Source organism: Aphidius gifuensis, linkage group LG6 (genome assembly GCF_014905175.1).
Source record: "Aphidius gifuensis isolate YNYX2018 linkage group LG6, ASM1490517v1, whole genome shotgun sequence".
Classification (NCBI taxonomy): Eukaryota; Metazoa; Arthropoda; class Insecta; order Hymenoptera; family Braconidae; genus Aphidius; species Aphidius gifuensis.
Window position 1 is genome coordinate 10839927 of NC_057793.1, and position 24047 is coordinate 10863973.

Here is a 24047-nt window from a genome sequence, read left to right on the forward strand (position 1 = left end):
TTGCAAATCATGATTTTCAAGCTTTTTTTGGGACGAAAAAAAAAAAAAACAGTACAAAAAAAATGTAGTGACAATTTAAAGGTATTTTCATGAGCTAAAAAATGAGACTAATATCAATTCTCAAGGATTAAAACTGACTGAGTTATGCAAAGTCAAAGATATACAGCCATACGCGCGCGTGTTAATCAAATGGGAAATACAAAAACCCGATGAGCAGGCTCAAAAAAAATCCTAAAAAAAAAATTTTTTTATTTTTTTTTTTGTGTCATCATAAAGAACAAATTTAGACCTCAGGAGGGTACAAACAAAAAAATTCTTTTTTTTTGGACAGGTCTAGTGAATATATATTATAAGAGCCACTGTTATGAATTTAATATTAAAAATTTTTTATTCAATTATATAGGTATATGTATATATGTGTATAACAGATATACTCATTTTTTTCTTACATATCGAAAATTTCAAGAAAAAAAATTTTTTTTTTATAAATTATTAAAATATATTCCGGGGTTAATGAAACAAATTAAATCTAAATATCGGCTGAGTGTCGGTTGATTCTTGGATTGCCATGATTATAATGTAAATTCAAGTAGAACAAATTTTCCTCATCTCTAATTGTTGCTGCTATGGTTAAGTGAGTAAGGCTCTGGAGTTTCAACTAGGAGGTCCCGTGTTCAAGTCCTGGTGAAGTCAAGTATTTATGGTGTAGTTTTTTCAGTCAAATAAATTATTAATTATGTAATTAAAGAAATTAAATTGTTTAAACAATTGTTTTTTTTATAAAATTATTAAATTTTTGGGAGTCTTGGCCGAGTATTGGCAGCCAATGCTTGGCCGAGTATTGGTAGCCAAGCTTAAATTGGTGTCAATCCCCAAGCCTGGTGCAAGCACTGACCAAGAGTGGTAGTGGTAGTGTTGCCAAGACTTGGCAACATTTTGCCAGGCTTGGCCCAATGCTTGGCCATGTTGTTTTCTCCTTCACGGGCTGAGGTCTTTCAGAGGAAGTCTTCCATTTCAAGACCATAGGCTTCCGAAGTCTTCCATTTTTTTATTTTTTTTTTATTTTGAGCCGTAAAAAAAGCAAAAAATAAAAACCTACGAAGGAACGATCATACACTGAGAAAATTTTTTGACGAAAAAAAGAAGAATATTTCTCGATAATAGAAATAAATTTCTTGGCAAGAAAATTTTTAAAGGAAGAAATAATTTTTTTTTATAAATTATAATTGTTTTGTAAGGAGAAAGAAAAAAGTCTTGAAATAATCGAAGTTTTTTTATTTCATACAGATGGCGTTTTGTGTCAAACGATAGATCGTTTTCATCAAGAAAAAAACTTCTCAAAAGTATCCCCACCACGCCTTGTCACTAACACTACTACGTTCCCTATAATAGACTACATTCTTGTTTCGAACGGCAGGGGGTATTTTTTAAGAAATAAACTTCTAAAGTTATGCCACGTGGTGTTTTCATTCAAACGGTGGCTGTTTGTAAAAGAACAATTGTCATTCATTTAAAACGATGTAATGATTGTTTCAAATGACAGATGACTCAATATAAACAATAAAAGTAATGAATTAAATAAATTATAATTTGTTACAAACAAAAAAGCGTTTTCAAGGAATTACTTTTTTTGTTTGATACAAACGATTTTTTTTTTCTAATCAAACTAATGATATGTTGAAAATGTGAAAAAAAAAAAAAAAAATTTATTTTTTTTTTCGTAGTTAATTATTTATTTTGTTGTATATTCAATTAATTTCTAGGCGTATTGAATCTTTTTTTTTTTTCCTAAACTAGATAACTAAGACGGGAGATCGAACCGAGAACCTATGGAGTGGGAGGCGAGCGCGTTATCCGATTGACCGCGAGATCGAATATAGAAATTGAAAATTAATTCTGATACATAAAGAACTTCGTAATTGACAAAAATATTAATTTTTTTCTTCGAATAATAACTTGTTACTACTTAATTAATTGATTTATTAACATATTTTCTTTCAAATAAATGATATTTAATTACAATTATTTAATGAATTAAAAAATAAAGTTTAATATTTTTTAAAAAGAAAAAAACATTATTTTTCCAGGTCTAAGTCGTCATAATTTTGTTAATTATTAATGAATCGACTTGAAACTTGGCATATAGTTTTGTTATAGCTTAGCGATAATAAAAATAACATTAAAAATATTATTTACTTGTTTTTTTTTTTTTTTTATTAATTTATTGAGTAATGCCGGTCGGAAAATACATTATTTGAAATTTAAGATAAAAAAGTGTCGAGAAAATTATAAAATTAAAAAACTTGTCAGTGGCAACATTGTTTATCTATGTATCAAGAAGTTTTTCTCAAATTTTCAATGTTTTTTAGCAATAATTAACAAAGTGTGGGCTGCCGCTGCCAATATGAGAGTGCGCATACGTTTGCTACGGACCTACGATCGTAGCGGCAGCCCACACTTTGTTAATTAGTTGATAACTTGGTTAATTATTGCTAATAAAAATTGAAAATTTGAGAAAAACTTCTTGATATATAGATAAACAATGTTGCTACTGACAAGTTTTTTAATTCTAAAATTTTCTCGACACTTTTATATCTTAAATTTCGAATAATGTATTTTCCGACCGGCATTACTCAATAAATTAATAAAAAAAAAAAAAAAAACAAGTAAATATTATTATTTAAATTATTTTTATTATCGCTAAGCTATAACAAAACTATATGCCAAGTTTCAAGTCGATTCATTAATAATTAACAAAATTATGACGACTTAGACCTGGAAAAATAATGTTTTTTTTTTTAAAAAAAATATTAAACTTTATTTTTTAATTCATTAAATAATTGAGGGTCTGGATGCAATAACACGTCGAGCGCTCGAAGTCAAGAAAATGCTATGTTGCTGTGGGTGGAAAATAAGAAAAATTAAAATTGAAAAATTAAAAAAAAAAAAAATACAGTCGTCGATAAAATTAAAAAATACATGTTTTTCTCCAAATAAACTTTTTTATATGATAATTAGTTTACGGGATAAAAAATAAAAACGAAATTTTTTTTTTTGAAAAAAATACTTTTTTTTAATCATATAACTCGAGACAACTTCTTTAAAAAGTAATAAATCGACTTGAAATTTTGACTGTAGTTTCATTATAAGCTACCGATTGCAACAGTATAATAAAAAAACTCATTTATTCATATTGTTTAATTTTTATTATATGATTATTTAATGTCGAGGAAAAATTCAATTTGTCTAACTTTTAATGAAAAAAAAGTCGGAGAAATTTAAAAATTGAGTAACCTGTCAGTGACAATATTGTTGAGCAGTATATCAACCCAGGTAGGATCCCACAAGGGTGAACGGCCGTGCCAGGCTTGTTACAAGCTTGTGTTTCCTAGCCTTGGTGGACTAGAATGTGCCTAGCTTGGCACAGAGAATTTTTCCAGTCATTGCACAAGACTTGTTAATCTAGGCTTGTACCAAGCCTATGTCGATTGTTATTTCCAAGCCTCACACAAGGTTAAAAATTCCAAGCTCGTGTCAAGCTTGTATTTACAGTCATTGCACAAGACTTGTTATTCCAGGCTTGTACCAAGCCTGTGACAATCGTTATTCCAAGCTTTACACAAGGTTAAAAATTCCAAGCTCGTGTCAAGCCTGTATTTACAGTCATTGCACAAGACTTGCTAGTCCAGGCTTGTACCAAGCCTGTGTCAATCGGTAATTCCAAGCCTTAAACAAGGTTGAAATTTTCAAGATTGTGTCTAGCCTGTTTTTCCAGTCACTAGACAAGCCTTGTTAATACAGGCTCGACACAAGACTGTCCCCTTGATTTTTCCCGCCCTCACACGAGCCTCGTAATACAGCCTTGTTTCAAGTTGGTGCCCATTGTTTCACCAAGCCCGACACGAGACTTGACCTATGCATATATTTAAGGTATAACTTGCCAAAATGAAAAATAGTCTGAGGCTCATGAAATTAATAATTTAGATAAAGGAAATAATAATGCATCTTTTTGTCAATTCAGTTTTTATGTTATAATATTTTTTTTTTTTTAATAATTATTCAAAGCTGACATAATTTAGAGAGGTTAAACATGGGCTCTTATGGGAGGAGGTGTTAGAAAATATCTACGAACTTAACAAAACGATACTTGTTTTGGTCTCACCTATCCCAAAAACTAATAGATAACAAAAGAAAAAATAAGGAATTTTTTGATATCAGCATGAAATGGGCTTATAAGACTAAATCTCACGTAATTAATAAAAATATAAGCTAAAAACACGATTTTTAGCAATTTTATGAGAACAAGTATTGAAGCTCTGGCAACAGTGCATTGAAGCGGGAAAATTTAAACAGCAAATTTAGCAAAATTTAGCATCCATGTTAAGCTTTTACCAGCTTTTACACAGCATACACACACGTACATTCATGAAAAAGATATTAAGATGGCGTCAAGATCAGTGTTGCAAACTAACAAAAAAAGCACTATTGCCGGGGTCATTACGAGAAAATAAAAACTAATTAAAATTGTTTAAATCACAAGAATATGATTTATTATGCAATAAAATAGACGAAATGATAAGATTCTCTAGTAAAAAAATTTATTAATAAGCCACAAACGTCCGAGAAAGATCCATTTTTTTAGTTATTTGGGGTTGGCAGCGCAAAAACTATCCATGTAAAAGCATAGGCAGTATATTTAGAGCACGCCCCCAAAATTTTTGGCAAGTTATACCTTAACTCAAAAAAAAAAAATTATAATAATTAGATATATAAATTTAATATAAATTTCAAATAAAAATTATCAGGCTTTGACTATTGTGTGAGGCATTCGCGAGGACTGTGTGTTTAGTCTCAATAGAATTTATTTATATAAAAAATTTTGACGACCACTTTTATCAATACCCCGATGGTCGACATGATAGTGCATTGGACTTCCACGTGAGAGGCCCCGGATTGATCCCGCGTCGCGTCCCTAGTTTTTCGTTTAATTATTATCGTTTACTAGAATTGTCTGAATTAAAAAATAACAATGTTGAAATTATTAAATTAACAATAATAATAGATTAACCATAATATCTTATTTATATTTTTGGCATTCGTACTTAAAAAAGACTACATTACACCCGTATTTTCATGTGTAAAGTTTTCAATATACACATTAATAAAAATAATGTGTAGTTTTTCATTTTACACATTGTTTTGACTGAAATAATGCGTAAAATGAAAAACTACACATTATTTTTTTAATTTTTAATGGGAAACCACCAACACAACTAAACATTGTATGACGGTGTGATTTTTTTTTTTTTTTATAAACTGGTGCAGCCCTCTGACGACTAAACATGCTGAACATAACTAAACATAACCATGGCTTTGTATACATTCTGTCTAAATATAAGTGACAGCTTGAGACAGTTTAACAACAAAATACAATCTTATTTCAACAAAAATTAATAATTAAAATATATCATATTAAGAAAAAAAATTAAATAAAATTGCAAAAACTGTTTTAATGAGTGATAATGTCATATGTGACAGTGAAACTAATGCCAAAAAAAATCAAAAGAGTTTATACATATATATAAAAAAGCATACATGGAATTTAAAAAAAAAAAAACATTTAATAAATTGTTGAGATATATCAAAATAGATAGATATTTTATAAATGTAGGATACTATTATTTTTTTTTTTTATTGAGGCCATCTGATTTATTTGTTATTCTTATTTATTCAAAGCAATATTGTTATTTATTAATATCAATTTTATTTTTTGTATTTATTTTATTTTGTTTATTTGAATCATATTAATTTTGTTTATTTAAATCATATTAATTTTGTTTGTTTAAAATATTAATTTTGTTCATTTAAATCATATTAATTTTTTTTTTTTTTAATCATATTAATTTTTTTTTTTTTTATATATTTTTTTTTTACCCCCCCACGAGGGCTCCGCCCTTCGAACCCGCCAGGGCTGCTCGCCCTGGACCTCGCCAGGGGTTGCACCCCTGGACCCGCATTACGGTCCCACGTATTTCTTGATCGTAATTAATATCAAATTGTCTAATTATTTTGTAGTCTCTTTCAAGTACTTATGGCAAAAAATAGTATGCTTTACACGGGTGTAATGCTGATGACTCTTACGATATTGAGGCTTTGCTCGTCACATGCACAGCGTTGCCTCAACGGTGGAATCTGATGTCTCGGCTTCGCCTCGACATCATCTCCACCGTCTCAGCAACGCTGCGCATGCGCCTCGCTTTGCCTCAAAATCGTGCGAGTATCATCAGCCTTACACCCTAGTAAAGCAATATACTATTTTTTTAAAATTGTTTTTGAAAGCTTGAGTCAAGCCCGAGGCACAAGCCTTGGCACAAGGCTGGAATACGAGTCTTGACACGAGGCTGGGACACGAGCCTTGGCACAAGGCTTGTCATCAAGCTTGTAACATAGGCACATTTCCAATCACTTAACAACCTTGGCACAAGCTTGTAGCACAAGCTAAACACAAGCATGTGAGCCTTGTGCACAAGCTTGTGCCAGGCCTGGCACAATCGTTTACTCCTACCTGGGAAGAAGTTTTTTACAAATTTTCAGATATTTTTATTAATTATTTACTGAGTTATTAATTTAACAACAAATTGCGCGTATACTGTTTGTATTTATATGGATATACAAACGCGCGAACATACGCGTTCGCGAGAGAGGGGGCTGACGATCACACATACATAGCCCGAGTGGAAATTTAGTTAAGGTTTTGATCAGAACCGGATCAGGAATCCTGTTCAGGAACGGATCAGAATGTAACGCTCTTTTTTAGGATTCTGATCAGAACCGGATCAAGAAGCCTGGCCAGATTGTAGGGTTAGAGCCAGGATACATTACAACTACGGGCCTTAACACGCGCGGCCATGCCGTCTATCGATGATCGGATGTGATTTTTTGCTTTCATAAATTACATCAGCTAAAAAAAACTTAAATTAGAATTTGCGACGTAAATATAACGTAAAAATAAAATATAACAATTTGTTAAATTGTCCCTTGTCATTTTGTTTTAGAATTAAAATTAAAATTAAATCCAAAAAATATTTTTCCTAATAATATTCTGGTCAGAATCTGTTCAGGAAACCTTATTCAGAATACGTTCAGGTTTCCTGTTCCTTTCCTGAACAGGAAAACTAAATAAAAAAAATTAATCTATTTGATAAATTTTTCCTGATAATATCCTGGTCAGAATCTGTTCAGGAAACCTTATTCAGGATACGTCAAGGTTTCCTGTTCCTTTCCTGAACAGGATTGGATAAGGTTACCTGACTTAAGGAAATCGTAAGGTGTCCTGACCAGGTTCGGGTCAGGAATGAGTCAGGTTTCCTGAATAAGAAATCCTGATCCATTTCTGATCAGGGTTTGAGGTCAAATAGGGCATCCTGAAAATTTTTCCACTCGGGAGCCTTAAGGAATATCCAGCACAAATCAAAAATACGGATAGAGCCTTGGAATTTTTTAAGTAGCTTAATGAAATAGTAATACACACGCTCAAATTTTATGATAATTTTTTTGTAGCTAATTACTTAGTAATTAATTAATAAAGTAGGCTACTTTTTTGGAGGTTATACATAGGTTCTTATGGAGAGTCCGATTGAGTTTTTAGAAACGTGGTTAGCTATTTCATGAAAAATACGGCTAGCTTTATCAAAAACTAAGTATAGATAGAAGAAACAATAAGGGAACTTTTGATATAAAAATTAATAGGGCTTTGAGACTTTTTTATTTTTAGAAAACCTGGAGGCTTCTTGGCAAACTATGGCAGCTTTGAAAATTATCAAAAAAAATTGTAATTTTATGTAGAAGCCCCAGGTAGGATCCCACAAGGCTGAACGGCCGTGCCAGGCTTGTTACAAGCTTGTGTTTCCTAGCCTTGGTGGACTAGAATGTGCCTAGCTTGGCACAGAGAATTTTTCCAGTCATTGCACAAGGCTTGTTATTCCAGGCTTGTACTAAGCCTGTGACAATCGTTAATTACAAGCTTTACACAAGGTTAAAAATTCCAAGCTCGTATCAAGCCTGTATTTACAGTCATTGCACAATACTTGCTAGTCCAGGCTTGTACCAAGCCTGTGTCAATCGGTAATTCCAAGCCTTGAACAAGTTTGAAATTTCCAAGATTGTGTCAAGCCTGTATTTACAGTCATTGCACAAGACTTGTTAGTCCAGGCTTGTAACAAGCATGTTTCAATCGTAAATTCCAAGCCTCACACAAGGTTAAAAATTCCGAGCTCGTGTCAAGCCTGTATTTACAGTCATTGCACAAGACTTGTTAGTCCAGGCTTGTACCAAGCCTGTGTTAATCGTTAGTTCCAAGCCTCACACAAGATTAAAAATTTCAAGGTTGTGTCAAACCTGTTTTTCCAGTCACTAGACAAGCCTTGTTAATCCAGGCTCGACACAAGACTGTCCCCTTGATTTTTCCCGCCCTCACACGAGCATCGTAATACAGCCTTGTTTCAAGCTGGTGCCCATTGTTTCACCAAGCCTGACACGAGACTTGACTTATGCATATATTTAACTCAAAAAAAAAAAATTATAGTAATTAGATATATAAATTTAATATAAATTTCAAATAAAAATTATCAGGCTTTGACTATTGTGTGAGGCATTTGCGAGGACTGTGTGTCTCAATAGAATTTATTTATATAAAAAATTTTGACGACCACTTTTATCAATACCCCGATGGTCGACATGATAGTGCATTGGACTTCCACGTGAGAGGCCCCGGATCGATCCCCCGTTGCGTCCCTAGTTTTTCGTTTAATTATTATCGTTTAATAGAATTGTCTGAATTAAAAAATAACAATGTCGGAATTATTAAATTAACAATAATAATAGGTTAACCATAATAATTTATTTATATTTTTTTTAAAATTGTTTTTGGAAGCTTGAGTCGAGCCCGAGGCACAAGGCTGGAATACGAGTCTTGACACGAGGCTGGGACACGAGCCTTGGCACAAGGCTTGTCATCAAGCTTGTAACATAGGCACATTTCCAATCACTTAACAACCTTGGCACAAGCTTGTAGCACAAGCTAGACACAAGCATGTGAGCCTTGTGCACAAGCTTGTGCCAGGCCTGGCACAATCGTTTACTCCTACCTGGGAGACTCCGGAAGACTAATAAAGCGCGTTTTGAGACTTGGAAGACAGTTTAAGTTCAATAAAGCACGTTTTAGTACTTGGAAGACCTCGGAAGACTGAGATTTTTTAGCTCGGGCTTAGAAAAATTTCAAACTACCCGATATAAAGTTATCAAGTTTCCTATCAATTTATATCTAAAAACAACTATATCTCGCGAATTCATATTAACTTATTGCTCTTATCACCTAATTCATTTTATTACATAATTTTTTAAAATTTATATATTTTTTTTAAGAAAAAAAAATCTAGTTCTTCTAATTTTAATAGATCTAGTATTAAATTCTACTTTAAATATTTATTCGAGTATTTATGATATAAAATTGATTTAAATAACAAAAATTAGAAGTCAAAAGTTTATAATGTAAATAATCTCTATCAATATTGATTGAACAGATGGCTGAGTGGTTAGCCTATCTGACTTATACACCGGAGACCTACGATCGTTCCTTCGTAGGTTTTTTTTTTTTGCTTTTTTTACGGCTCAAAATTAAAAAAAAAATAGCAAAATGGAAGACTTCGGAAGCCTACAGTCTTGAAATGGAAGACTTCCTCTGATAGACCCCAGGCTTACGAAGTCTTTAAATGGAAGACTTCGTAAACCTGAAGTCTTTATTTGGAAGTTATCCGAAGTCTTTCTAGTTGGACAAATGAAGACTGTTTTAAGACTTCGACATTTTTAAGACTGAGATTTTTTAGCTCGGGTTATTATTTAAAAAAAAAAAAAAAAGAATTATAAGGACGGAAAAATCAGGGATTAAAAGATTTCCATTGAAGTGACTTTCAAAAAAGATAAGAGACTATAAAGAATAAAGAAATAAATAAATAATAAGAAATATCCTGTTGTTGCGGCATATGGAAAAAGTTTTAATATTGTGTAGGCAGTGGAAGGACGCACTGGAATTCAGGCCCGTGGCACCTCATAGCTGGGTTGCTAAGTTGAAGAAAAAAAAACTACATATTGATTGTTTGGCTACAATGACAGCTAAGTAAAAAATCTAACTAAGAAAAATAATATAGATATTGATTGTTTGGCTACAATTACAGCTAAGTAAAAAATCTAGCTGAGTGATAAATTTAGCTAAATAAAATAATGTAGATATTAAATGTTTGGCTATAAGCCAAGTAAAAAGCTACAGCTAAGTAAAAAATCGGGCGGAAATTTTAAAGTTGAACTTAGTTTTTTTTCTAAGTCGGAAAAATTTCACGAAAAAAAACTAAGTCCCTTATTTTGAAGCCAAAAGTAAATAAAATATAATAAAATTACGTATAGTAGAAAAAGCCATAATCCACAATAAGCCACCATGGGGTGCCACGGGCCTGAATTCCGGAGAATGAGAATATCCGAATTCAGTGCCGTGGCCCTCGCGGTGAGGGACGTGACTTATCGTCCATACTGGTCTCCATGACCGTCTGTTGTCATTTTTATTTTTCGACTAGTTTCGTCGGCAATTGCCGAGTTCGTTCCCGCTTCCCCGAAATGCCCGGATTAATTTTGGGGGGCGGGGCACGTTCATCCGAGTTCGTTCCCAAAAAAAAATCCGAGTTCGTTCCAATCGTTTCCCCTACCGTGTCCCCTCCACTTTGCCAGTTCGCTTTTTTCCGGAGACCGAATTCAACCGAGTCTAGCCGGTGCAGCACGATTCGTAATTCCACCAACCATCGATCAAGCATGCCCGAATCTAACCGAGTCTACCCGGTGTAGCACGACTTTTTAGTATTATTAAGATATTATTGATTAATATCAAATATTTATACTTTATTAATTGACTTATTAATTAAAATACCAATTTAATAATTAGTTTATTAATTAATTAATTAATTTTAATTGAGATTACTATTTAATATAAAGTTTGACTTTTATATATTGACATATATATCGAATTTATTTTCTATACGGTTATTTATTTTATAAGCAAAAAAATACTAATTATGACTTATATTTGAAGAAAATAAATAAAAATAATGAATAATTGATAAAAAAAAATATTATATTTATAACATACAATATGCATAGATGTATTTTGTATCAAAATATAGTATTTATTTTATTATATTATTATTTATTTTTGTTATTTTATCATTTATTATTGAATTTCTTATACTATATTATATATTGACCTTTATATTTACTCTATTTTACTCTACTACATATTTTAAAGAATATAAATGTACATATCAAATAATGAAAAATATTATATTTATGTATATCATATCAAAATATATAATATTTATAATATTAGATTATTATTTTTTATTTTATTTCATCTATTATTATTTATTTTTAAGCACTTAAAATAAATTATTTTATATTGACATTTATATTTTACTTTGACTTATATTTGAAAAAATATATTATATTTATATATATACAATATACATTATATGTATATAAAACACATTTTTAAACATGCCTGCAATTTGCCGCCAATCCTAAGCCTGGAAAAAATGTGGAGGGAAATGTTAAGGGAGGGGGTATCTAAAACTAAAATAGGGGAAATCGCGATGGGAACGAACTCGGCTGCAATAGTACCGCCCCCGGGAACGAACTCGGATTTTTTTTTGGCCTTAATCCGGCTTGGGAACGAACTCGGTACCAGCCGTTTCGTCTAGTTTTGCCATGTTGAAAACAATGGACTTAGAAAAAAAAATTAAATTTTACAAAAAAAACTAAGTCCCTTAAAAAAAAAAAAAATTTAAATATCTGAATTATTTTACTTAGCTAGATATTTTACTTAGCTGTAATTGTAGCCACACAATCACTACATTATTTTACCAGCAAAATTTTTTACTTAGCTATAATTGTAGCCAAACAATCAATATCTACATTATTTTACTTAGCTAAATTTTTCACTTAGCTAGATTTTTTTATTCGAATTCCGATACTTCCCAGTGGAATACCATCGTGTTAGAACCTTCACGTGCTAAAATCAGTGGGCATTTTTAAAATTTGTATGAACAGAGATATTCCAGACTAGTAGTCGAACCTTATAAAATCTACCTCAAAATATTATTAAAATGTTTAATAAATATACTAATATATTTATGTACAATATTTGTTTTTGATAATTAAAAAAAATATATACTTTTTTTTTTTAATAATTATATTATCGAGTCAATATAATTTGAAACTCATTATTTTTTTTCCCCCATAGCAAATAGATTATAAATAAAACATTACTTAGTGGAAATTTTTTAGTTTTTTGATTAAAATAAGCCATTTCAGCCCACTCTCGTCAGGGATCAAATATTACAGTACTTGGCATTTTTTTGGATGCATATTGAGTATGTTTTTGAACTGTCCGATCAGTCACAGTATATAGTTCATAAAGTTTCACCGTGTTATTTTAAAACAGGAAAGCTCAATGCCCTATTATTAAGTGTATCAATTTTTTTTTTTGTTTTTTAGATTAATATATGGTTTGATTAATGATTACAAGAAAATTTACAAAAAGAATTGTGAAATGATATTTCGAGATAAGAGTGTCTGGAAAAACAAAAATAAATCAATATATAGCGTGATAAAATTTTTATTAACAATAATACAGCACTACATATAGTTAATTACATATAGTTCATTACATATGAGATTAAAGCTTTATCATATAGGATGTAACCAGCCATTTAGATTCAATAATTGATCTACAAACTGCTTTGAGCTCTTCATGACAACCATGTATATGCAAAACAATATTATTTTCACGATATTTTGTTGCTTGGTTGGCAGCAATAATAGTATCAATTGTCATACAAGTGTAGCCGACATAAAGATGTTTAAGATCCGGACAATTTTCTATGAATTGAATAATACCAACATCAGTAACTTTTGTGCATCGGCCACATTCCAAAGAATTTAATCCTTTTAGTTTTCCAACAAAACTGTCTGTAACACATTTAAGTGCTCTGACATTTAACCTTCGTAATGATTTTATTCCAATTATGGCATCGAGACCTGCTTCAGTAATATATCTACAATTACTTATATTCAAAAACTCGAGATTTGTACATTCTTTGGCAATAGCAATAAGACTACTGTCTTGAAAGTTTTCGACACATGCGATATTTAAATATTCAAGATATTCTAATTTTGATAACTCATCAAAAATACTTGCAGAAGGAACTCGAATATTACTATTATCAGTATTATCATTATTATCATTATCATAGTTCTCATAATCACAATCATAATCATAATTATAATTATCATCGTCATCATCATCATCAAAATAATAATCATAAGCATTTTCATTCGTACTCAGATGTTTCAGTTTTTTACAGTTGGTAACAATTGTATATATTGATTCAATATCGATTTTATATAACGGACATTCCAAACGTTCAAGCGTTATTAATTTTGTTATTATTGCCAAACTATCTTCCTTGGTTCCACCTTTTAGGTGTAAGTATTTTAGATTCTTGCAGTATTTTACAATTTTAAGTGCCAAATCATTAGTAACTCTCCAATATATAGTGAAATCTTCCATTTTTTGAAGATTTACCCAGTCTTGTGGTGAAATAAAATAGGGGCCACCGGTAAACCCGTTGAAATATCTAATATTTTTGCATGTATTGAAAATAGTACTTGGTAAATTTTTAGTAATTCTTTCCCAATTGATTAAACAATAAAAATGTTCCAAATTTACAAGTCTACTGAAAATATAAGTCTCTCTAAACATGCAATAATCAGTAACCACAGAATTGTCAAGATCAAGATAAACGAGTGGTATTTGTTCAGAAATTTGTTGTATAATATTATCTAAAGTACAGCCACTCAATGTCAAGCTGTGAAGACTTTTATACTTTTTTAAATTCTGAAAAATTAATAAAATCAATTTACATATATATTGAGGTAATATGCAATGGATTTATTTATTTCAGATTAATAATTATCAAGAAGTACTTACAAAAAACAGTGGTATCGTGTCGGTCGTGACTTTTGGATGATATAAATGAATTTCATTTATTTCTTCCGGAAGACTATCAAATATTTCATAATTCAAATTAGGGATCATATGATTTTCCAAAGGAGTTGCTTTTATTTTGATGTATTTCAATTTATCTAACTTCTTGAAAGCTTGAATGTAGTCATCAGTATTGACTTTTGATCTCTGGTTCAATACGAATTCAAGTCTCGTTAAATATTTACAATATTCACCAATCACTGGCATGATACTTGAGGTGCAAATTTTGGAAAGACACAATTCATTTAAATGAATACCACATTGTAATAATAATTTTTCGACATATGATTGTGTTAGCAACTGGTCATTATAAGCACGACCAATTGTACGGCCACATTTGTACTTTTTAGTTTTATACCAAGCTAGTTTACAGGCTTCTTCCCATTTTAGACAAACTAAAAAAAAAAAAAATATCACATTTTAAAAATGATGAATAAAAACATAAACATTAATTTAAAAAAAAAAATTTAATTTGAAATATTACCTTTTTCCATGGCCATTCTATCAGGTATTGGCAGCAGCATAAATATTTCTGCTAATGAATAATCATCCAGGAATTCGATGACGTCTATTTTTTGGTCAACATCATCGAAAAGTTGTTTCTTGTCAGCATGACTGATCTCTTCTGCATTTATCATTATCAAGGTCTAGCAATAAAAAAAGATATCTATGTATATTATATTTTTTTTTTAATTTACAAACGAAGAGCCAGTGTAAAACGGGAAAACGGTGAATTTAATTCTAAAAAATGCAGTCACCAGGTACGCATATGCCAATGTATATATTCACGTCAAAAACAATGACTAAGAGAGTTAGCAATAGGATGCTAGGAACTGAATTTACTACGTCTGTGAAACGTACTACGAATACAAGAATGTTTTTGTTTCCAATGATCAAAAATCTTTTTTTTTTTTTTTTTAGCGAAACTCGAGAAAAAAATTCAAATTTTTATCAATATACATGAAAAATTCACAAAATATATATAATTACCTTTCTTTGTAAGTTTTTTTAAGTTAGAGAGTTAAAATGTCAAATTTTCAAAGATTTTACTTTTTGATATCAACACTTGGAGTATAAAAGGTAATCCAACCAGTCCCAGCGATGCACCGTGAATGCAGGTAGGTGTTTGGAACAGCAGTGCAGTGCCGACGACGTAGTCAGGTGTGGATGGGATGGCCGAGTCCAATTACAATTCGATTGGACCATTGTGATTGACCAATCCAGATTGATCCCATCAGCCCTAGTTGCTTTTTTCTGGTCCTGAGTAGTAATGTAAATGACCGTCATTTTTTCAGTCAGTCGTTAAATGTTGTCGTCACTAATGCCATCTATTTTTCGGTCATTGTTAAATCATCTATATATACTTATAGTTCCGCCTTTTTTCCAACTTTCTCCACCTTTTTATGAAAATGACCCATGGTTGGAGAAAAGTTGGAAAAAAGTTGAAGTAAATTTTTGGTTGAAGACAGGTTGGAAAAAAGTTGGAGTACATTTCAGGTTGGAGAAATGGCGGAAAAAAGTTGGAGAAAAGTCAGAAAAAGTGTGAAAAAAGTTGGAGAAAATTTTTGGTTGGAGAAATTTGTCATTTTCGCAAAAAAGTGGAGAAATGGCGGAGAAAAGTTGGAAAAAAGTTGGAGAAAAATCGGAGAAATATTTCTACCAGGGAACGGTTAAACTACTACTGACCGATTACGATGGCGCTGCAAGGTGCAATGTAGACTGACAGAAAATGGATTCCTGCCCAGATCCGTTACCGGATCTGACGTCTAAATTCTATGTTTTTTCCTTTTACTCCATACCCAACCCGCGCCTAAAGATGTTTACACATTAAAAACAAAAAGTAAATTTTAAAACAATTTTGATTATGTCTGTCCAAATAGGTATATATTTTAAATTTACTTGAGATTTTTTCCAAATATAAAATAAATTGATTTTGTATTTTCATTGAACATAGGTATAGTTTTTTCACTTATAAATGACCTAATTCATTGATATTTAAAAATACCTCATGGTAACAGTTACCGACCGCTGGATAACCTATTATACTATATAGGGTGCGTTCCGTGGCTATCCAGTCCGTACGAACTTCAAAATGGCGACGAAAAAAATGAAAATTCTAATAATGTTAAAAGTTACTATGATACATCACTATAGCCAAAGAGAAGGCCAGAGATTTATAAAAACTTAAAATATTAAGTATTACTATTTTTTTCAGGTTTAAGTTAACAGAGTTTCTATTTAATTATTTCAAATCTGTCGAATAAATTGGCTAACGTTAAATTTGATCAGATTATTTTCAGATGAAAAAAATCAGGTCTACCACAACAAAGAATCAAAATATTTCCAAACTCCGCCATTTTGAAGTTCGTACGGACTGGATAGCCACGGAACGCACCCATACATAATCTACCATTGCGCTTATTATAGTAATGGAGTCAGGCTAACATCCGTCAAAGGATATGACGCTCTTTTTTTGGTTTTTTCATTTCACTCCAACTGTCACCTGCGCCTAAAGATGTTTACACATCAAAAAAAAAAAAAATCAGGGGGTTATAATTATAATAATTATAACCACCATAATCAAAACAAAAAACTCGGAAAAACTCATAATGACCTCGACAACAGAGCTTTTTTTTGTCAGTTTGCAACACTGATCTAGACACCATCCCAGCAGTCCAATTCACAGGGCAAATTTTTTACAATTTAGGGCTTTTTTTTGCCGGTGATGGCGCTTGTCAAATTTTTTTTATATAGATTTCACATACAAAAGCTCTACAAGCGCCGCCAGTAGAGGAAAAAAGTAATGCCCTAAATTGTAATGCCCTGTGAATTGGACTGCAGGTAGGAAGTGACGACGGGGACAAGCCTGGGACAAGCCTGTTTGTCGGGCTCTGAGGCTCGTGTCAAGCTTCGCTACCCAGCTTGTGTCAAGCCTGGGTGAGCCCTGGAATGTTCACTAAGTTTTTGCCGGTGTCAGGCTTGTATTCCAGGCTTGTTACCCAGGCCTGGCACAAGCCTGTATCTCAGGCTTGACACAGGCTTGCAAAAAAAAATAAAAAATAATATAAATAAACTATTATTGTTAGTTTATATTTATAACATTATTTATTTTTTTATTTAAGCAATTTGAATAAACGACATTAATTAAACGAAAACGAATGGGGGTGACGTGGGATCGATCCAGGGTGACGTGGGAGTCTAACGCGCTATCAAGTCAACCGTCGGGGTATAGATGTATGATGATGTGAAACGTTTTTATATGAATAAACTCTACTGAGACTCAATACACAGTCCTCGCATAAGCCTGACACAATAGTCAAACCCTGATAACTTCTCTTTAAAATTTATATAACATTTATACAACTAATTACTATTTTTTTTTTTTTCATTAAATATATGCACAAGTCAAGTCTCGTGTCATACTTGGTGAAACGATGGGCACCAGCTTGACACAAGGCTCGTGGAAGACCAGGTAAAATCAAAAAACACAAGACTGAGTTACCGAGGCTCGTGTAAAACCGGGTAAAATAAAAAAATACAGGCTTGATACAAGACTGAGTTACCAAGGCTCGTGTGAAGCCGGGTAAAATAAAAAAATACAGGCTTGACACAAGACTGAGTTACCGAGGCTCGTGTAAAGCCGGGTAAAATAAAAAAATTCAGGCTTGATACAAGACTGAGTTACCAAGGCCCGTGTGAGGCCGGGTAAAAGCAAAAAATACAAGCTTGACACAAGACTGAGTTACCAAGGCCCATGTAAGACCGGGTAAAATCAAAAAATACAGGCTTGACACAAGACTGTGTTACCAAGGCTCGTGTGAGGCCGGGTAAAAGCAAAAAATACAGGCCTTACACAAGCCTGTGCTACTGAGGCTCGTGTGAGACCGGGTAAAAACAAAAAATACAGGCTTGAAACAAGACTGAGTTACCAAGGCTCGTGTAAAGCCGGGTAAAATCAACGGGCCCAGGCCTGAGACAAGCCTTGGCTACCAAGGCTTGATACACAGGCCTTGCACAAGCCTGACACGGTCGTCAGGCCCGAGAATTCCTACCTGGGATATTAATATTTATGTCATGAATGCATGTGTGTATACTGTATGTCAGCTGAGTAAAGTTTTGAAATTTAAAATAAAACTATTCAATATTTCTTTTTTCATAAACCAAATTTTTGAGATTTTTAAAAACCAAAACGAAAAAATAATTGATAACAAAACTTTTCTTTCATACTTCAAATGCTTTTTTTTGCAAAAACTAAATTCCTATTTTCAAGAAGCTTTTTTTTAGGAAATAGGAATTTTTTATGCAGTGTATAGTACATAAAAGACACTTAATCAAAAATTTTATCATTCTAGATGACGAATTTGGAAAATATTTATAAATACCTTTTTTTTTTTAATTTTTTGACGTTAGAGTTAAAAATTTTAAATGTTTAAAAATTTCACTCATCGATATTATCACTTGGAGTATAAAAAGTAATACAACGAGTCACAGTGATGTACGTACGTAATATACTTTGAAAAGATATAAAAGAATATAGTAATTAAAAATACCCCGTTGTGGTAGCATATGGAAAAAGTTTCATTATTTTGTAGGCAGTGAAATACCATTATGTTAAAATCTCCACGTGCTAAAATCAGTATACATTTTTGTAACCGGTATAAACAGGAATATTCAAGTCATAACTCATAAAATCTACCTGATTACCTGAAAATATTATTATGATTATTTGTCATCGATAATTTAAAATTATCCTTTTTTTTAAAAAAATCATGATATCGAGCTAATATAATTAAAAACTTCTTTTCCAACTACAGGAAGCAAGCAAACAGGGTTGTTGAAATGGGGCGGATTTTTCTGACTGCAACTCATCAAATCCAAATGATCCAAGCAGATTCGAGGCCCTTCCCCTCTACACACAGCTTTACTGTTTACTCTAGTCGATGGCGTTGCACTGCAGCTTTGATCATTCATACTGCGAACGTGTACTGGCTATGTTATTTTAGACTTCTAGTAAAAATATCGTTCCGAGTCAAATTGTTTATAATTATTAAGAAAATTTTTATAACAATTGCATGTCAATAAAATAAACTTTCAAAAAAATTACGAAAAAAGGTATTTATATTAAACTAGCATGTTTTTTACAATGAATTGATTTATGAATTCATTATTTTCTTTTTATTTTTGATGCTTAAAAAACAAAAATAGTGATAAAGATTTGAACTTTTTTCTTAGTCAATTTTATGTTATTTTTTCAATACATTTTTTTTTTATTTCCAGAATTTATAATAAAAACTGCAGTAAAAAATTAAGAAACAACAACAACTTTTTGATGATGTTAATCAAAGAATAGATGTTATCAACTCTCTGGATCATCATCCATCAGCAGAAATATTCATGCTGCTGCCAATACCTGATAGAATGGCCATTAAAGAAGGTAGTAATTTGGATAAAACTAGCTTGGTATAACATCAAAAATTTATAAGGCAGAGATAAATAAGTAATGTTTTTTCTGATATTTCTTGGGAAATTTTGTTTAAAGTGCAGCCACGCAATGTCAAACTGTGAAGATTTTTAAATTTTTTTGAATCCTGAAAAATTATGTGAATCAGTTTATTATATGTATAGTTTAAATTAATTCGAATATGCTTGTTTAATTTATGTTATTTAATACTTGAAAAAAGTAACATACAAAAAACACTGGTTTCTGGAATAGAGTGGTCTTCATGGATTAAATGAATTTCATTTATTTCTTCTGGAAGATAATTGATTGTTTCCCAAGGAAACTTTCTTCTGAGACACCAATCCATATGAATTAATTGTATGTTAATAAATTTTAACTTTTTCAATTTTGTAAACGTTTCAATGTAGTCATTGGCATTGGTTTTCAATTCACCGTTATGAACAGATTCAAGTCTCGTCAAGTATTTGCAATGCTCACCAATCATTGGCATGGTACTTGAGGTGCAAATTTTTAAAAAAGACAATTCAGTTAAATAAATACCACATTGTAATAATAATTTTTCGACATATGATTGTGTCAGCAACTGATCATTATAAGCGTGACCGATTGAATGATTACATTTGTATTTTTTAATGTCATACCAATCTAGTTTACAGGCTTCTTTCCTTTTTTGACAAACTAAAAAAAAAATACCACATTATAAAAATTATAAAATTGAAAACATCAAAATTAATTTCAAAAAATTATTACCTCGTTCCATGGCCAATTTATCAGGTATTGGCAGCAGCATGAATATTTTTGCTGATAAATGATTATTTAGGAAGTTGATGACTTGTATTGGATCTATTTTAACAGGTAAGATAAATGTCTATGAAGATTAGAAAACCATTGAATTAAATTTTTTATAAAAAATTATTTCATTTAGCATTTTATATAATTTTTGAAATTTATAAAATTATCTAAAAATATAAAAAGAAGACTTTTGAAAAAAAATGATTTATTGGACGAAAAAAAAAACTATAATCATATTGTTATGGTAAAATAATTATTATTAAAAAAACAAGAATTATTGATCCGAGAATATCGGGGCTTGAATGATTGTAAACACTTTCTGAAAAGATAGATGAATATAGTAATTGTTGGTTAACTTATTTTTTTTCTCTATTTGAAAAATAAGTTGTTGGTTTTATCATTTGTTTCGAATAATTAAAGAAAAAATTTAGATACGAACAGAAATATTTCTCAAACGAAAAAAAAAATATAATCATGTTATCTTGGTAAAATTGTTAAATAAAAAGAAAAAAAAAAAAAAGATTATTAAGCTGAGTAAATCGGAGCTTAAACGATTCGGATTGTGAACACTTTCTTAGAAGATAAGAGAATATAGTAATTGAAAATACCCCGTCGTGGTGGCATATGGAAAAAGTTTTAAAAATTTTGTGAGCAGTGAAATACCGTTGTTATAATCTTCACGTGCTAAAATCAGTGTGCATTTTTAAAATTTGTATGAACAGGAATATTCCAGTCGAAACTCATTAAATCTACCTAAAAATATTATTAAAATGTTATATAAATATATATTACAGCTTTTCATCAAGTTAATTGTATTATTATATTTGATGAAAAAGAAAAATGATTAGCAATCATACGTAGCAATTAAATTTTACACACTAACTTTTTCTATTTATTTGTTTTTTTATTTATATAAATAATTACATTCTATACAGTAATAAATATGGTGACGTTTTTGATAAACATATAGTAACCAAACTAACTTTTTTTTATTTAAATATTAATTCATTTATATATATTATATTTGTATTCATAAATATATAATACTTTCTTATTAAATGTGAATATATAGAACTTACTAAAAATCTGTAATATGACTTTTGATCTAGAAACGACATAACTCAAATAAATGAAATGAATTGCCGAAAATGAACGAACGTATAGCAACCACACAACAACACATAGCAACGTGTTATTTATAAGAGAGAAAATAATAGAATATTAGTTATAAACAAATGCTAAAAATTTTTGACCAATCAAATCACGAATAAAAAGCGGTCAAGTGTCCTTTTTATATTAGGAGAGATTTATAATGGAAATTAAGGAACAGCCACAACAACAACTTTTTGATAATGTTAATCAAAAAATAGATGTTATCAACTCCTTGGATCATTATAGCAAAAATATTCATGCTGCTGCCAATACCTAATAGATTGGCCATGGAACGAGGTAATAATTTTTTGAAATTAATTTTAATGTTTTCATTTTTATAATTTTTATAATGTGGTATTTTTTTTTTAGTTTGTCAAAAATGGAAAGAAGCCTGTAAACTAGATTGGTATGACATTAAAAAATACAAATGTAATCATTCAATCGGTCGCGCTTATGATGACCAGTTGCTGACACAATCATATGTCGAAAAATTATTATTACAATGTAGTATTTATTTAACTGAATTGTCTTTTTTAAAAATTTGCACCTCAAGTATCATGCCAATGATTGGTGAGAATTGCAAATACTTGACGAGACTTGAATCTGTTCATAACGGTGAATTAAAAACCAATGCCAATGACTACATTGAAACGTTTACAAAATTGAAAAAATTAAAATTTATTAACATACAATTAATTCATATGGATTGGTGTCTCAGAAGAAAGTTTCCTTGGGAAACAATCAATTATCTTCCAGAAGAAATAAATGAAATTCATTTAATCCATGAAGACCACTTATATTCCAGAAACCAGTGTTTTTCGTATGTTACTTTTTTTAATTATTTAATAACATAAATTAAACAAGCATATTCGAATTAATTTAAATTATACATATAATAAACTGATTTTTATAATTTTTCAGGATTCAAAAAAATTCAAAAATCTTCACAGTTTGACATTGAGTGCGGCTGCACTTTAAACGAAATTTTTTAAGGAATGTCAGAAAAAACATCACTTATTTATCTCGACCTTATAAATTTCCGTGTCACCAAAAAATGCTTATTTAATATTGGTCATGTATTTACTAAATTTGTAAACTCGGAGCATATCAGCATTACAATTCACAAATTAACTTTGAATGTCTTCACTTTTTATTTTTTAATACATGTAAAAATATAAGATATCTTGACGTACCATCGTGGTACAATCAGGATAAATTTGAGATTTCAATTGAAAACTCGAAAAACCTTAAGAACTTGGAGCATCTGACTATTACTTGGAAACTTACTGATAAAATTGCAAATCAACTTGTTAAATATTACAAGAATTTTTGACAACGTCCATAGACGATACAATAAAAACTGTTCTGCAAAAATTGACAAAACTAAAAAATCTTGAATGTTTGAAAGTTAGACACGTACTTGATTTCGATGCTAAAACTATAATTGCAATATCAAATAATTGTAGAAAACTTAAAATTCTGGAAATAAATGGCGGTAGTATTATGATTTTGGCTCTTAGCCAACCTCACCTTCCATCGGTTCTTAATTATTCAATAAAATAGCATTATCTTGAACAATTAAAATTGCCATTGATAACCATGAATGAATTTCACGAGAGTAGTATTATTGCTTTCGTTAATACTTGCAAAAATTTGACAAAACTGGATATAAGAAATTGCTGGGATATTATTGAAACAATTCTCTTAATGCTTTAACCAACTTTCAATCATTAAAAAAAAATAAAGGTTGATTATATGGATAATGTAACAGACAATTTTATCTCCAAATTAAAAGGAATAAAATGTTTCGATCGTAGCGGTTGCAAAAGAATTACTGACGCTGGTCTCATTCAATTGATAAATAATTATTGTCCTGATCTTGAACATCTTGATCTCTACGAAACCCATATTACGACATGATGTATGTTCGATACTAATATAAATTATTTGTTGTCTAAGAAAGATGAAGTATTCTCAAATTCATCAAATTAAAAAACCACAATGCTGAATAATATTGTTAAATGAAGCGACATCATACAAACTAATTTTTTATATTTAGAAAAATACGAATATTATGATTTAAATTCGTATTTTGTCGTTGTTTTTATTGTAAATTTTATATAATAGCTGGATATTGTTTTTTTCTTTTTGATACGTGTCTGTTATTGAAAGACGAAAATTTGTTATCATTATTAAAGAAAAAAATTTACTTTTAACAATTTTATTTTTTGCTCGAACGTTACTTTACTACCATACAACATCCCATGTGAAATTAAATTATTATTATTCCATTATATACACTTTGATAATAAATCTGCCATTAATGAATTCATCTCAAAAATTGAATTTATATGAAATTCTTTTATTTTTTTGTTATTAGTAATTATTAATAACTTATTACATAAATATTTTATTTGATAGCAATTTAATTTTCTATCATTATCATCAGTACAACTAAAAATAAATTGCATTTTTCAAAATAATTTGAAACTTTTC

General features: G+C 30.5%; 1 protein-coding gene and 1 long non-coding RNA gene across 2 annotated transcripts; one reads left to right on the top strand and one right to left on the bottom strand.

Annotated features, from left to right (window-relative positions):
• Nucleotides 1–12775: 12775 nt before the first annotated feature.
• Nucleotides 12776–14784, bottom strand: LOC122859828 (F-box/LRR-repeat protein 4-like). The gene is made up of 4 exons (XM_044163515.1): nucleotides 14631–14784; nucleotides 14090–14541; nucleotides 13877–13996; nucleotides 12776–13354 (listed from the first exon to the last, which is right to left on the bottom strand). The coding sequence occupies exons 1-4, from the start codon at nucleotides 14782–14784 to the stop codon at nucleotides 12776–12778; spliced, it is 1305 nt and encodes a 434-aa protein (XP_044019450.1).
• Nucleotides 14785–21734: 6950 nt separating this feature from the next.
• Nucleotides 21735–23571, top strand: LOC122859458. The gene is made up of 3 exons (XR_006374349.1): nucleotides 21735–21848; nucleotides 21921–22371; nucleotides 22473–23571. It is a non-coding gene; the product is annotated as an uncharacterized LOC122859458 (long non-coding RNA).
• The last annotated feature ends 476 nt before the right edge of the window (nucleotides 23572–24047 follow it).